Raw genomic sequence first — 15,276 nt, 5'->3', positions numbered from 1 at the left:
GGCTCGCTGTCTTGGCAGCAAACTGTGCTCAAGAGGGAGCAGAAGAAGCCATTAGCCCCGCAGTGGGGAAGTGACAGAGATGGATGGGGAGGCAGCTGCGCCCCAGCAGAGCAGTGAAGAGGAGCGGAGCTGCACCGCGGCAGCAGCACGCCAGGCCCTGCACTGGCACCTCCTCTCCATTACCCAATACCTAGCAGCCAGGAAAATGATTGCACACCCAAAGGGCACCCCCAGCCGTAGCTGCCAGTTCTGCCCTGCTCCACATCAGCCCCATTCCAAGGCTGAGCCAGGCAGAGGGAAAGGAGCGGTGCTTGCCCAGCGCCATCCTGCACAGAGCACGCCCTGCTCGCCTGTCCCACCTGCCTGGCACCGCAGGCAGCCAGCACCAGAGGTCTCCTCCAGACCCTGGTGCAAACCAGCTCTGCTGAGCACCCCAGCCCCAGCAAGGACTGGAGCTGAACCTCTGCTGCAGGCCGAGGCCGGGGCTTCCACCTGCTGCCAAACCCTTCCCAAGCGCCCCTGCAGCTGTGGTGCCTGTGAGAGGACCTGAGGCAGCAGGACGCCGCTCTGCCCACCCTGCTGCGCCAGCCCTCAGGCAGTACTCACATGCAGGCTGGGGTGGTAGGTGAGGACTCCGTTGTCACACAGCGTCACGTACTTCTTCTTCCACTCCTTGTTGAGAGACTTGCCGCTGCGTTTGAGGAGAATGCCCTGGAAGGGAAGGGTCAGGAGCCTCAGACCTTGCTTGGCCCAGGCCCTTGCCACTCAGCCCCAGCACTGCCCCTTGCACACGGGTCTTCGGAGAGACACGAAGATCATGACTCAAGAAAACATCTGCTTTGGCCTCCCCAACAGCATCTCCCCTGGGACTGGTAAGAGAAGGGCTTCACCCCTTTCCTCACCAACCCCACCCTGTCTCCAGACACCCCTGCTCCCCATTACCAGACATAAGGGTCTCCATATCGCAGTACTGTCTCCCAGATCCTCTGAGGGACTTGTCACAAGCTCTGCTATCCTAAATCATTCCCCCTGGGCAACTCTTCTTGTGCTGAAGGGCAGTGCCAACACAAGGCAGAGGCCAACCTCATCACCAACTAACACTGCTTGCTCTGTTGCCACAGTGCTCCCAGACCTGCTGCCACCACTAAAAGCCCAGCCAGAGGGATGGGCGAGGCAAGGGCAGCCTGGGACAGGTGGGAGCCAATCCCTGGAACAACCCTGCAAGAGGCAGGTCTCACAAGGCATGCACATTCTCTTTTGTGCTCACAACTCTTTCTCAGAGATGTCCAACAAATGGAAGCAGGGACACATTTCAGGAGGTGGAGCAGGTTCTGGCCACTGAGGTCCTTTTTCTCCATCAGGATTTTACACAAGACCCACACTGTGGTCTTCAGGCACAGCACACTCCCAGGGCCTGAAAGCCATTGTGCTGACATGCCCTGCTCTTCCCACCAGCCCAGCTTCTACCCACCTGAACTCCTAGCCCTCTCCCCACCCAGTTCTGCATCCCCAGGCAATCTGCTTCTAGCAGCAACTCATCAGGCACCAGGTAAGACCACAGGTGGAGAATGAAGAGAGATCAAGAGGCTCTGGAGCAGGAGTCAAGGAGAGAATAGCAAGCACTGCAGGCAGGGAGGAGAGGACAGCACAGGGGAACAAGAGCAGGAATGAATACGAGAGTCTGGGAAAGAGCTGGATCCACCAACTGTGGGGCTGGACAATTGGAGAGGTGTCTAGACAGACACCCAGCCTGGCTGCTCCCAGCACAGCACCGATCTGGGCCCCAGGCCAGCTCCCCCTCACAGCCCTGCACAGAAAGTCTCTATCCTGCATACTTGGGGGCACTGTCCCACTGCCTGGAGACCATGGCTGCCGTGTCTGCCCGAGGGGAGCACAAGAGCAAGTCGCAGGGGCTGGCACTCGCTGGGTGCCCTCCCTGCCAGGCGTGAGCGTGAAATCAGCAGGAGATACTGCAGAGCAGGACAAGTGCCCAGGGCTGCTGGCACACAAACCGTGTGGGAAGGAAACGCCTCCCGCTCCTGCATGGCACAGAGGGGAGAGTAGGGTGGCAAAGCTGGGCCAGAGAGCTGGCAGGGCCTCATCCTTTCCCTTCAGGAGCCCCAGGAGGATCAGCAGCACCGGGCGCTGGGGACAAGGTGCTGGGTTTAACACCCCTCGGAGCACGGCAGCGGCCCAAGGGCTCTGTCTGTGCCAGGACCGGTGAAGGGAGCAGAGGTGACCTGGTGACTACAGCCAGACACTTACACCAAGCACTAGGGAAAGGCAAGCATGAGAAGTGACCAGCCAAGAATGGAGGACAGTGGTGTAACTAATGCCAGCAGATGCAGAAACAGGTCACCAGGGGAGCTGGGTCTTGCTCTTGGTGAGCTGGCAGCATCTGACAGCAGAAGCTGTGCTGACACAGCAGTTCTGGCTCTCTGGCAGGATCTCAGCTGAGCAGGACACGTCACCACAACCCAAGTGCACACAATCCATACAGTACTAATGTGTGGAGTGAAACTAGTCAAGTGAAAGGTCTCAAAACATGATCATCAGTGAAAAGAAGTGTAGTCATGGATGGCAAGCCATGTCCAGCAGAACCTGCACTGAGGTCTGGCCAATCTGGGTTGCATTCACTCTATTTAATCAACATCACCCCCAAATGAGCCCAAAGAAAACAAACACCCAGGAACTGCACAGTGTCAAGCACTGCATGAGCAGGGGAGGTTCAGGCTGGACAGAAGGAACAATTTCTGCCCCTTGAGGGTTGTCAAGGTCTGGCTCAGGCTGCCCAGAGGACTGGTGGAGTCCCCATCGCTGGAGGGTTTCAAAGCCCTGGAGATGTGGTGCTGAGGGCCATGGTTTGGTGGTGACCTGGCAGTGCTGGGTTCATGGTTGGACTCTGTGACCTTAAAGGTCTCTTCTAACAAGAAGGATTCCATGACTGGTCATTAACACAAATTGCCTCACACCATTTGGCACACCAGGCCCTGAGAACAGCATGGAGTTTAGCACAGCTCATGCAAGGTATTGCTCAGGGGCCTGGCTGCCAGACCCCCCATGGCCGGGCTCTCGGGGCTGGAAGGTGAGATCCCAAGCAGTGCTGAGCTCTCAGTGCTCAGCTGGGACATTAACTCGGCCCAGGCCGGCACAAGGCAGATGGTGTCACCTCCAGCTGTGGTGTTACAGAAGCCAAGCAGAGCTGGAATAGAGTCTGGAGATCACCTTGCCACATCCTTCCCCAGGGCAGGGGCAGGGGGACCCCAACATCGCCCCACCTTCCCCATGAACACCATCCACAATGGAGTCTGTGCTCCTTCCCACCATGTGTCGGTGCTTCCTGCACCTCCAGGAGGAGATGGCAGAGTAGCACATGTCCTGTCCTGGAATGCCAGCTGAGGACTGTGATGGCAGCTCTGTGTGCTCTTCTCACTGCTGGACTTGCAGCCCCAAACCTCTCCCTCCCATGCTGCAGAACCTGCTTCTGAAAGCATCAACCTGCTTGGCCTGGAGAGCCTCCAGCCATGCCAGAGCTCGAAGGGCCATCTCCTGATGGGTTACGTGCCAGCACAACTGCTGCTGGAGCCTCCTGTGCCATCCATTCTCCCTTCTCACACCCAGCAGTGGTCCCTGTGCCTTCCCAATCCTGGGACATGCCTGACTCTGACCTACACAACAGCATCTTCTCCAGCACCATCACTGGGCCACGCACTTCCCACAGGGTGCATGACAGCAGCTGTCCTCCTTCACATGGGAAGCCAGTTTAAGATGCCACCATCTGAGCTGGATAAACACTGGGTTCCCCAGGTCTGAGAACATTTGTTTGATTTCTTTCAAATACATCTGCTCCAGACCTTGGGCTCAAAGTCTCAGGGTGCAACTCTTTGGCTTCTGGGTATAACGACCCCTCCTGGTCTCAAACCTGGCTCTGTTCTGCACTTGGACCTGCCAATGCCTCCTGCAGAACAGTGGCTCCAGCTGCCCCCGCTCTCCTCAAAGCATCTTCACCTCAGTGCTACACAGCATCTTAAACACTCCTGAGCTGCTGTGTCTCCTGTGCTGTCTGCAGAGCAGAGCTCAGCTGCAGCCAGTTCAGCTGCAGAGCTGCAGCTTCCCAAACTGAAACACAAACCAGAGCTGGAAGCAGAGGACCTAGTGCTGGCTGCCCCTTGCTGTAAGCCAGAAGGCAGAAGAGTCCAAAACTAGGAGTAACTCCAGAGGTGAACATCTGGGGGAGGTCTGATAGACTCAGACTTGCTGTTTGCTGCTGCACTGGAGGCTAAGAGAGAGGTGACAGAAGCCAAGAGGGTTCCAGGTTCTAATGGTGTTGCTGTGCTGACTGCATCAAGGTCACAGCTTTGCAGCCTAACTTTCTCTTCTGGTGCCAGAAAGCAGAGGTCTGAAGCAGGAGCTGCTGGAATCCTCCAGCAGCTCAGAGGGAGGTGAGAAGTGGCATAGAGGACAGAGCAGGGTGAAGCCCAGGAGATCTCAGGGCTGAGCTCATCTGCCCACATGTCCTGGGCTCACATCCCAAGGTGGCTCCTGGCTGGACTCCTCAGGTCTGCTGGGACCCTGCACCAGCGTCAGGAGCTGCACCTCCAGCTGCCCCTGCTTCTCCTGAAGGCCTGGCAAGCCACAGCTCTTCCTGAGCCTCCTCCTGACCATGGAAGCCACACGCAGAGGGCAGCAGCTGCCCGGGACCAAAGGCCAGAGTGCCCAAGCTGCCTGCTCTCCCTGCTCTGCCTTCTCTCCCAGCAGCCCCTCGGCAGCGGTGCCGCGGTGCCGCGGTGCCGGGTCCAGATCCCGGCAGGGCACAGGAACAGCAGCAGCAGCAGCAATATGCAGCGTAATGAAGCAGGGAGCAGCGATGGCCCCCAAAGGACTCGTTTGCTCCACAAATCTCCCTTCCACTCACTTTTTTTGCTAAGAATTTTAACACCAAACTTAATTGTGAAGTCGAGTATTGATTGGAAAATGCAAATGGCAATTTAAATGTAATCTAAGCTCCCAGCGTGATCCCAGCTCCCGAGGAGGAGGAGTCGTCCTCCCCGGGCCCAGCTGGAGAGCGTGGCCCAAACCCAGCCAGGCCGGCGACCTGCGGCCCCCAGGGCTGCGCTGCCCCCCAGAAAGGCTGTGGCACTTGTGCAGGTAGGAGCCCATTCCCAGTGACAAACAGCTGGGGAAGCTGAGGCTCCTGGCCCAATTAAGCCCCTTCTCAAGAGACAAGTGTCCAGCAGGAAGAAGCTCTTCTGACCCTGCAGGGACTATCTGAACCCACAGAGAGGATGCTGCTGCAAAGGGGTCCTGACTCGCCAGTGCAGAGCCCCCAGGGAGCCCCAGCCAAGGAGGAGTAGCTGTCTGAGGCACAGAGGGGCCCCGACATCCACAATCTCACCTGGCCCAGTGAGGATTTCCACCTTTTCCAGATGGGGCTAAGGGAGACAGAGCAGGGTACCCAGGGTACCCTTGGTCTCGGCTGAGCTGGAGAAGGTGGTGACAAGTGACAGACAGCCACTACACCTCTGTGGCAGCACATGTCCCTCTTCAACCAAGCAAAGCCTCAACCCAGCATTTGTCCCTTCTGCAGCACCCATCTCAGATTCCCAATCCATGGTCAGCCTTCAGGCCATCAGACATGACTCTGGTTAGAAATACAAAGCACCTAGTGCCAAACCAGGCTGCCAGCAGTCCCCAGAGCTGGCCATCTCCTCTGGAGTCCAGAAGAGGTTCTGCACTGGCCATTGCCCATGCCCACAGGTGCCATGGATATGTCTGCAGGGCAAGTACCCCTGCTGCTGCCCCACACCACCAGACAGACTTCAACTACCTCTAGGGAATTTAAGCTTGCACCAATATTGCTTTTCCACGCACAGGAATCAAACTGCTCCCAAGGTGACCTACCAGCAGCCACAGCACCCACACCCAGTGTTTGCTGCCATCAGCCAGCAGTGCATGTGCTGAGGGAAGCAGTCTGAACCTGGCCAAACACCCAGGCAGAAGATCCTGACCCTTCACCAGCTTTGTTGCCTCCTCTGGATCTGCTCCAGCACCTCAGTGTCTCTCTTACACCCCAAACTGGTGTGGCCTCACCAGTGCCCAGGACAGGGGGACAATCACCTATCTACTCCTGCTGGTCACACCAATGCTGATCCAGGCCAGGATGCTGTTGGCCTTCTTGGCCACATGGGCACACATTGGCTCACCTTCAACCAGCTGTCAACCTTCACCCCCAGGTCCTTTTCTCCTTGGCAGTTTCCAGCTATTCTGCCTCAAGCCTGGAGTGCTCATGGTGTTGGTGTGACTCAAGGGCCTTGGTGAAGCCTATATGACTGGCCTCAGCCCGTGGGCCCAGCCTGGACAGGTCCCTCTGAACAGCCTTTCTTGCCTCCACCAGATCAACACTCCCACCTATCTTCATGTCAACTGCAAGCTGACTCAGGGTGCCTCGATCCACTCATCCAGATCATTGATAGAGATGTTAAACAGGAGTGGCCCCAGCACTAGCCCTGGGGAGCATCACTGGTAAACAGCTGCCAGTTAGAGCTAACTCCATCCCCACCACTCTCTGGCCCAGCCATTAGCCATAGTTTGACCCAGCAGAATGTGTGCTTGTCCAGGTCTGGGGCGGCCAAAGGGCAGAGATCTCCTTCCCCAGGGACCCCTCAGCACAGAGCAGGGAGCCAGGGAAGCTTTGTCCTCCCATCCCACCACTCAGCCCAGCAGCTCAGCCCTGGCAGCATGGAGGCAGACTGGCCAGAGAGGGTCCAGATCCACAATGGGGGCAGAGGGGGCAAGGCAGAAGCACAGGTAGGAGCTGCAGAGCAGGACATGGATGAGCCTTGCCAGCAGCACAAGGAGATGCTGGTGTGAACAGCATCCCACTGACGCACACCGCTCGGTTGGCTTGGACATCATCCACTGCTGCTGTCCTGATGGGCACAGGGACAGGCACCACTCAGGTGGCTCCAGGCAGCTGGAGCTTCCCTGCATGCCTTGAGGTGGGAGTGAAGGCAGCACACCCAAGTGAGCAGCTGCCTCCATCGGCCCGTGGTGGCTCAGGGCGTGGGCATGGCAAGCACTGCGTTTGCTGCTTTTTGCCACTGCCCACAACAAGGAGAACCTCTGGGACCCGCCAGCAGGCAGCCATGCTGTCACAGACCAGGAGCAGAAGCAGAGGCAGGAGCAGAGCAGTGCAGGAGAGGGAGGACAGAGAAGAGGGGCTGCAGTGGGAGCGGGCGCAGGGCACGGATGCCCTCTGCTGGAACCATCCCCTGGCTGGAGAACCCTGCTCCATACCCAGCACCTTCACCTGCTGCGGGAGCCACGCCAGCACCCCTGGCCCAGCAGCCCCGCAGGCCTGGGCAAGTGGCAGCCCCAGGATGGCTGGCCAGCCAGGCCATGGAGTACCCAGCTCCTTCACACCTTGTACTGGGCAAAGGCTCCCTGGTCCCCACTGCAAAGCCTGGTGGCACCCCACCCCCGTGGAGCTGCCCCGGTTTGGGGGTGAGGGAGGGTCGCACCTGCTTCATGGGGATGGCACGCCCGCTGCCGATGCTGTCCGCCTTGCACTCCGGTGCCTTCTTCTCCCTCTCCGGGTCCGTGCCCTTGCGAGACTGGAAGAGAAGAAACAGTTCCGTTAGAGATGGGGGCACGGGGAGTGGCACGACCCCCATGCCCAGCAGGCTGCCAGGGCAGGCCGACCAGCGCTCGCTCTCCCAGGCCGGGGCTCCCAGCACATGGAGCCGCCCGCTCCTCACCCGTCCCTGCCAGGCCTGCTCCAGCCCTGCATCCCCACCCCGTGTCCCCTGGAATCTGTCCTCTCCCCCAAGGAGTGCAGGCACAGCTGTCCTAGCAGAGCAGGGCTACCTCTGACCCCCCCTCCCGCGGGGAACACAGGACATGGCGACAGACAGAGATGGCATGGGATGCGGGTGGAGCATGGGTGGGAGCAGGAGAGGCCGAGGCAGTGAAGGACTCACACCTCTACTAATCCAACGGATTTATTCTGTAACACACTTGCACCATACAAAGTAGCACAGGTCACCGGGCATAGATACCAGCCCCTTACAAAAGAGCATGGACAATAAATATCTACCACACGTCTAAGAGTCGAGAGCAGAGCCCACAGCAGCCCCAGGGGCGGCCGCAGGGAGAGCAAACTCCAATAAATACAATAGGAACTATACAGTCCGTTGAGCAGAACTCATTCAAAGTGCTTAGGACAGAGGGAATATCAAGTCATACACGGCATGGAGCACAATCAATACATTCAGAATCACAACAATGGCAGAAGGGCAGCGGCAGCGTCCCTCCGGAGTGTCCTACACACCCCCTGCGTCCGGGAGCGCCCCGTGTGCTTTGGATCAGAACGGGACACGAGCCCCACGCGCCTGGGACACCGATTCACTGGCTTTGGGGCCCAGAACAAAACAAAGAGATTGAAAGAGAAGGAAACTAAAGAGACACAGATGGCTGCTCTGCTGCGAGGAGGAAGAGGAGGAGGAGCAGGAGTCCATGCAGGCTGCAGGAGGTGCAGGAGGGAGGAAGGAGCTGGGTGCTAGCGGCAGGCGCCAACAGCAGCTCCCGCAGGCAGCAGCAAAGCGTCTTTGGGCCCATCCAGCTCCACTCGCTGCTGTCGCCCGGTCCCGGCGGCTCTGCAGGTCTTGCCATCCCATCAGGGTCGTCCGCCTGGCATCCCCGAGCACGGAAAGTGCCAAGACAGCAGTCAGCAGGCCCAGAACTGTCCCAGCTTAAAGTGCAGGCGCAGGCCGTCTCACGCTTCCTAGACTTTACATTGGGGGGATTTAAAAGGCTCCTGCGTGTCTCCGAGGGGGGGACCCATGCTGGCTGGAGGGCGGGCGAGCCTCTAATCTTAGATCAATCCCAGTGCCCATCCCTTATCCGGCCCTGGAGAGGCAATGAAAAGTGAGAGAATTTGTACAGAGGTGCCGTGTGTAACCACCTGGATCTTCTAATTTGGAAGGAGTTGGAAAGGCCTTTTTGTTGATGAAAAGTTGGAAACAGTGGCACATATCTGCAAATATCGAAAGAATAAAGAGTTTGGCAAGTTATACTCAGAACACGGACACGAGCCTGCCAGCGATGGGCAGGCAGAGGCCAGGGAGGGCGGCAGCAGCAGTCAGGCTCCAGGCTCCAGCAAGCGGGGCCGGGGTGGGCACCTCAGGCAGGGGCTGCCCCAGGCTGTGCGGATCCGGCATGCGGACCCCTGCCCCTGTGGCATTGGGGTGCAATCCGGCATGGGGAGCAAGGGGAGCGGGAGGGAGCAAGAGCAGGAGAGGAGAAAGGAGAGGAGGAGGAGGAAGGAGGAGGAGAGGACAGGACTGGCCGTGAAGGACCCAGGCACAGCTCAGGACTGTGGCTGCTCCCAGAGCTGAACGGAGCATGGCCTTGCCCAGCACCAGAGTTCGAAAGGGCCCGTGCCCATCTGGGGGATGCTGCGAGAATGGGAGCTGCTGGCTGTACCTACACTGCCTGCCTGGGAGAAGCTAAGGGCAAGAGACAGCCTCCCCTTCCCTTCCCTGCCCTACCCTTCTCTCTGCGCCCCTGGCCCTGTCCCACTGCGGGAGGAGGTGTCAGGAGCTGCTGCTGCTGCCACGACCAAATGGGGTGAAGACGTCAACGTGAGCCATGGATGTGCACCAGCAGGAGAGCAAGCGAGTGAGCGTGAGCTCGGCAGCACGGGTGAGCCTCGACGAGCACAGGGGAGCCCCGATGAGCACAGGGGAGCCCCGAAGCACGGCCAGCGAGCGCGAGCCTGGGTGAGCCCCACAGCAAGCTTGAGCCTGGGATGAGTGAGCAGTGAGAGCCCAGGACAGATGGTGACGTCCACAGCAGGTGAGCATGAGTCCCGCGGCAAGCCCATCTCCACCAGGAGCAGGGGCCCACGCCGAGTGAGCTGGGCAGGGGGCTCCATGGGCAGTGAGTGTGAGCATGAGCTGACGGCGAGTCCAGAGTCCGTCGGTGCGCGTGCCAGCGGAGGATGGGTGGCAGCACGCGGGTGCCCGCGTGCCAGTGCACAGCAGCAAGCATGAGCACGAGAAACGGCGGGGAGGGAGGAGAAGCATCCACCAGCACTGAAGTGCAACAGCTAAGCGTGACCATCGACAACAGGAGACCCACAGGGCACTGCCAGGGAGGAGGGGAGGGCTAGTGAGGGACAACCATGCACGGCAAGCAGTTTGTCCGCTGCCAAAGGCAGTGAGTACCAGGGGGAGGAGGAGGCTGGGGGAAGGCAGGAAGGGGAGTGGGGTGAGCACGTGCGCTGCAGCGGGGCCGGGGATGTGCACACAGAGAACTGGGGGTGTATGAGATGCAGGAGTGGGGACAGTATGCAGCATTCCGAGCATCAAGTGCTTCAGGATGTCAGAAGCTGGGGGAGATGGGTCTGTGCCCAGCATGAGGAGTCAGGGGGCATACCCACAGTGCTGTGAGAGGAATGGGACATGGGGCAGGGCAAGGCTCTGTGGGTCTGGAGCAATGGCAGCTGTTCACACAGGGCACACAGCGCAACACGGACACGGACTTGGTGTGGCCAGTGCCACAGACAGCAGACACAGGTGACCGAGCAATGGTGGCTGGAAGCACGTTCAGATGGGGAGGAGGAGAGAGGCCTGCGCCCAGCACGCTCCCAGGGGAGCCCCCTGCTATGGGAACAGGGCTGCCTACGCTACAGACAGGCACTGGGAGCGTGGGCAGGCCCCTGCCACAGTGTGGGCAGTGTGTGCGTGGCGTGGGAGCGTGCCAGGAGCTGCCCACACTCCCTGTGCCACCCACGGCCTCGCTGGCTCCCTGCGCTCTCTCTCTCTCCCAGGGCCCCACAGCAGCTCCCAGGCTCGAGTCACAGACACGGGGCTTGGGTGCTGGAGTGAGTGGGGCCCGGTGCCACGTGTGGGGCTCTTCCCGGCACCTCCTGGCACGGTGCAGCTGGCACCAAAGAGGAGGCCCAGCGCCGGGGCTCTATGCCACATTCGGGGAGCACGGCCCCGAGGAGAGGAAGAGCAGAGTCGCTGGTGCTGCGCCCACACCACGTCCAGCTCTGCCCACGCACACACACCACGCACACCCTGCCTGTGCCAGCAGTGCCTGCCCGCGTGCTGCCCGTGCACACACGCGCTCACCAGCAGCAGCCCTCAGCACCACGGGCCCAATACAGGCAGAAGGCTGCTTCCTTCTCCCACTCCCTGCACACACTCCTGCAGGAACACCCTCTGCCCCTGCTCCTTGGTCCGGGCCACCCGTCCCCACCACGGTCAGCACAGCAAGGTTCACCTAGGGTCTGGAGCACGAAAGCCTGTGGGGCAAGACTGCTGCAGACCTGCTCCTGTCCCCCTCCCAGCCTGGACCCCCACAAAGCCCACCCCAGAGCTGCTCCAGCCTGGCCTTCGTACCGTGAAGATGTTGGAGCGTCGCTTGGACTGCTTGCGGATGGGGGTGGGCGTGTTGGAGGCAGCGATGGTCTCGATCCGCAGCTCCCGCTGGCTGATGCTGGGCGTGGAGGGCACCGAGGAGGAGTAGTCACTGAAGGCTCCTCCACCATTGGTGGCCTAAGGCAGAAGGAGATGGGATGGTCAGACAGAGATGGGCAGCTGCCCAGGGCACAACCCTGGGAACACCTCCCACCCACAAAATCTCGTGCTGGGGGCAAGAAAGTGGTACACAGGACTAGGAGGAGGAGATACCCTCCTGGCACTACTCCTGCCCCATAGGCTGCCCAGGGAAGCCATAGCCCTCTCTCTGCTCCAGCTCTCTCATGGTGGAAACTTTGAGCTTGTGCAAGCATCACTGGAGAGCAGTGAATGGAGAGAGCTGGCTGCTGGCTGGCAGCCCTGGAAGTCCTTCCATAGGTCTGCAGCAAAGACACGGAGGTGGCAATGACCCGTGCAGCCCTGAGGAGCTGGCTCTTTCCTCAGAGGATACTGCTGGGGACACCTCAGTGTGTTCCCTCTCCACAGTACAGAACCAGTGTGGCCCTCCCATGGACATTCTGCAGGGGAGAATCCCCTCAGCAGAGTCCATTGGAACTTGTGAGGCAGCCCACAGCCTGCCTGGCTCCAAGTCCCACTCAGTCCCACCCCGTGTGTCTCCATGATGGCTACAATGCCAAAGAGGATGTGTGTCCCCACAGCTCCAGCCTACACTTTTCCAGTGTCCTGAAGCACAAAGTGCCACAAGCTCCATGCTCCACGTGAAAGGCATCTCCGCTGCTGGACCCCAAGGGAGGCTCTTGGGCTCATGGACTACTGTGGCCTTGGCTGCAGTGGCCCACATCTGGGAGGTGAAGGGGAGGGGAAGACCAAATTGTGCAGGTTGTGGAACCATCTCAGCCACATTTTTCCTGCAGACAAGCAGCTGCTTGCTCCCTTTCTGCTCACAGAAGCCCCATGGGCAGCGATCTGGAAACGAGTTTACAAGAGGTCCCAAGGGGCAGCACTTGCACAGAAGCATTTCAGACCCGCAGCCCAGGACCTCTAGCTGCAAGCAGGCACGGGGCAGCCTGAGGTCTCTGGCAGCTCTGCAGCTCTTTCTAAAGCACGCTGAAGAAGCTGCCCCTAGAAGGCCAGGAAAGCTCCAGCAGCCGCCTGCTCCCAGTTCGCATGCTCCAGAGCAGCATCCGCAGCCCTGGGACTTGCTCCACTCCCACCTGCTGCTGAGAGCGGAAAGTGCAGGCAGCGGCGGGATGAGAAGCCCTCTGCTGCACACCACCGGCGTCTGCCTGGTGGGATCCGAGCCTTGCTCTGAGCCAAGCAGCTCGGAATGGCAGAAGCACAGAAGAGGCTGTGCAGGGAAAATAAGCAATCACGGCCCGCAGCCCTGTCTCCCAGGGAGCTGCAGCTTTCACTCAAGCCATCCCACCTTCGGGGAAGAGAAACGGGGGAGGATGCACAAAGAACTTCTCTGAAGAGAGAAAAGAGCCTCCTGAGAATCAGCCCAACTTGCTTCCTCCCCGGGGCAGAGCAAGAGGGCTTCTGAGTGAGGGCACTGAGGTGTGCCTCTGGGACACCCTGCTCTGGAAGGACTCTCAGGTGAATGGATCCTTCCCAGCTGCTTCTGGGCAGTGACAGTGTCCCTGCTTGCCAGGACCACCCCAGGCTCCAGAGCAGCCCCACCACAGCCTGCCTGCAACGCAGTGCTGCCTGAAGCTGGAGTCAAACACCCTTCCACAGCAGGGAGGTGATGCCTATGGGCCTGGACAAAGGAAGCCACCACCATCTCAAGCTGCCAGGCAAGGTTCAGCATGGGGTGGGTGCCAGCATTACCTCCCACCAGCTGCTGGGAACATTCCACTTCCACCCCACAGCAAACAGGCAATGGTGACCCATCCCACAGCCTGGGGGGCTCCCAAGGGCACCTCAGAGTCCCCGTAGGGAGGTGGAGGAAGGGAAGCAGCAGCAAGAAACCCGAGCAGAACCTCTGCAAGCACTCACTGGCCCGAGAAGCTCCCACCCACTCCCTGCAGGCAAGGGACAGGAGCTGAGTGGAGCTGGGTGAGGAATGGGTGAGGAGCAGGGCTCCCAACCCACCCAACCAGCTCACCCAGCAACAGGTGTGGGCAGGACACAGCAGAGCACAAACCAGCAGGTGAGCACCAGCTTTCCTTGGGGGCTGCAGGTCTGAGGGATCTGAGGTGTCTGTTCAGCCCTGTGTCCCACCAACTGCTGGAAGGCCTGAGGGACACACTGTCAGGAGCTGCCTTGCTGTGGCAGCTCCCTTCCTCTCCACCAGAGTGGGATCAGTGTCCTCTCAGGCACCAGGTACCACTGCAGAACGATGGCCAAAACCCCCCAAACTCCTAAAGGCAGCAATGAAACCAGGGCCTTGGGCTGGGCCAAGAACTGGTTCACAGAGGATCATCACTGCTGGGAAGGGACAGAGCATGTGGCGCCACCACCACACAGGGCCAGCAGCTGAGGGCAACACCTCCTGACCCAAGCTCAAGCCCCGTGAGAACTCTGGGAGCTCCTCCTGGCCAAGCACTCAGGACTCAAACAGCAGTCCTGCTGCTGCCACAGATGATTCTGAGGAAGAGACCCTTCTTGTCCTAGTGTGTGCCCTGCCTGTGCACACCAGCACCTAACTGTGCTGCAAGGCCAACAAAAGTTCCTCACTGCATTCTTCATCTGGCTCCTTTCCATCTCATCTCCATCTCAAATCCCAGGTTCCCAAACCCTTCCTTGAGATCCTTCTCCCTGTGCCAGGTTCTGCTCTCTTCCTTGCACAGGCAAGTGAGAAACCTTGGCGAAAGCACTGCACCCTCGGGCAGAAGAAGACAGAACATAGCACTGCTCTGCAAAGACCTTGCACTCTCTTGTTCTCCCTTCCTGACTGTCCACAGCCCAGCCATGTCCTCCCAGAGCTGTCCCACTGAGTATCTCAGTGCCAGAGCAGAGGACATAGCACAGGAGGGAGGCCCCATTACCCAGTCCCACAAGAACCCTGTCAGTGCTTGAAGCCCAGACCTGAGAGCAGGGCCCAGCAGAACTTGTGAACTGCCTCCCCCCAGCCCTCTCCTGTGTCATGGAGAGCTGCTCCAGCTTGTGCTGGAGACCACCCCTTTGTTGTGTCACCACCATCAGCATGCTCCTGAGCACGAATCCTAGGCTCTTCTGCATCCCTACTGCAGGAACTGCCAGGCCACTGTGCTCACTGATGGATGTGTGCCTTCCTGCATACAACAACCATGTGGGCTGCTCTGCCCAGGTCTATGCTGGAGACATCAGCCATCACTGAGCTTGTGTCTCAAAGCCAGATGGATTTTCTGTGAGGACCATGGCAAGCAGTCCCAGAACCTCATTCCTGAGCCCATATGAGGACAGGGAAATTCCTTGCAGTGTTTTACCACCACTCACCAGTTCCATGACCTCATGCTCTATTTTTAGGAAAGAGCCTCTTGTCATGGAAGAGAGATGTGTAAACACCACAGTGAGGAGCGTGGGGAGCCCAAAGGGTTGTGGTTGAGCTACAGAAGACCCAAGGAACAGAACTGAACTGTGACCCTCACAGTGGTCTCCAGGTCTGCTGAGCACAGGAAGGACACAGTGCCAGACAGGCAGAGAGCAGGGATGGGGCAGGAGGACAGAGGCAGAAAGCTCCAGAAGGAGGCTGACACTGCTACAGCCCAGGTGATCAGTGAATCTGCTCAGAAAGGCCTCACAGTTGGTTGTCATCTCCTGATTCCTCACCTCTACCAACTCCAGTTACCACCACAACTCCCTGTGTGCCTCCAGAGAAGCCCCAGGAGCACAGCAGGGTACTGAG

General features: G+C 59.3%; 1 protein-coding gene across 5 annotated transcripts in view; it reads right to left on the bottom strand.

Moving 5' to 3' along the window:
* Nucleotides 1–15,276, bottom strand: part of AGAP3 (ArfGAP with GTPase domain, ankyrin repeat and PH domain 3) — a 99,623-nt gene that overhangs the window by 41,122 nt on the left and 43,225 nt on the right. For 4 of the 5 annotated variants that reach the window (XM_068146155.1, XM_068146156.1, XM_068146152.1 and 1 more), the window contains exons 8-10: nt 11,409–11,564; nt 7,521–7,613; nt 607–711 (exon numbers count right to left, since the gene is read on the bottom strand). In XM_068146155.1, the coding sequence (XP_068002256.1) occupies nt 607–711; nt 7,521–7,613; nt 11,409–11,564 (354 nt within the window). Of the gene's footprint in view, nt 1–606; nt 712–7,520; nt 7,614–7,984; nt 9,035–11,408; nt 11,565–15,276 lie in introns of those variants that run through there. The other variant, XM_068146157.1, reaches the window with a different exon arrangement.

Source organism: Melanerpes formicivorus, unplaced genomic scaffold (genome assembly GCF_026170545.1).
Source record: "Melanerpes formicivorus ecotype bairdi unplaced genomic scaffold, bMelFor1.0.p_v2 SCAF_13, whole genome shotgun sequence".
In the NCBI taxonomy this organism is placed as follows: domain Eukaryota; kingdom Metazoa; phylum Chordata; class Aves; order Piciformes; family Picidae; genus Melanerpes; species Melanerpes formicivorus.
This window is presented reverse-complemented; position numbering and strand designations above follow the sequence as displayed.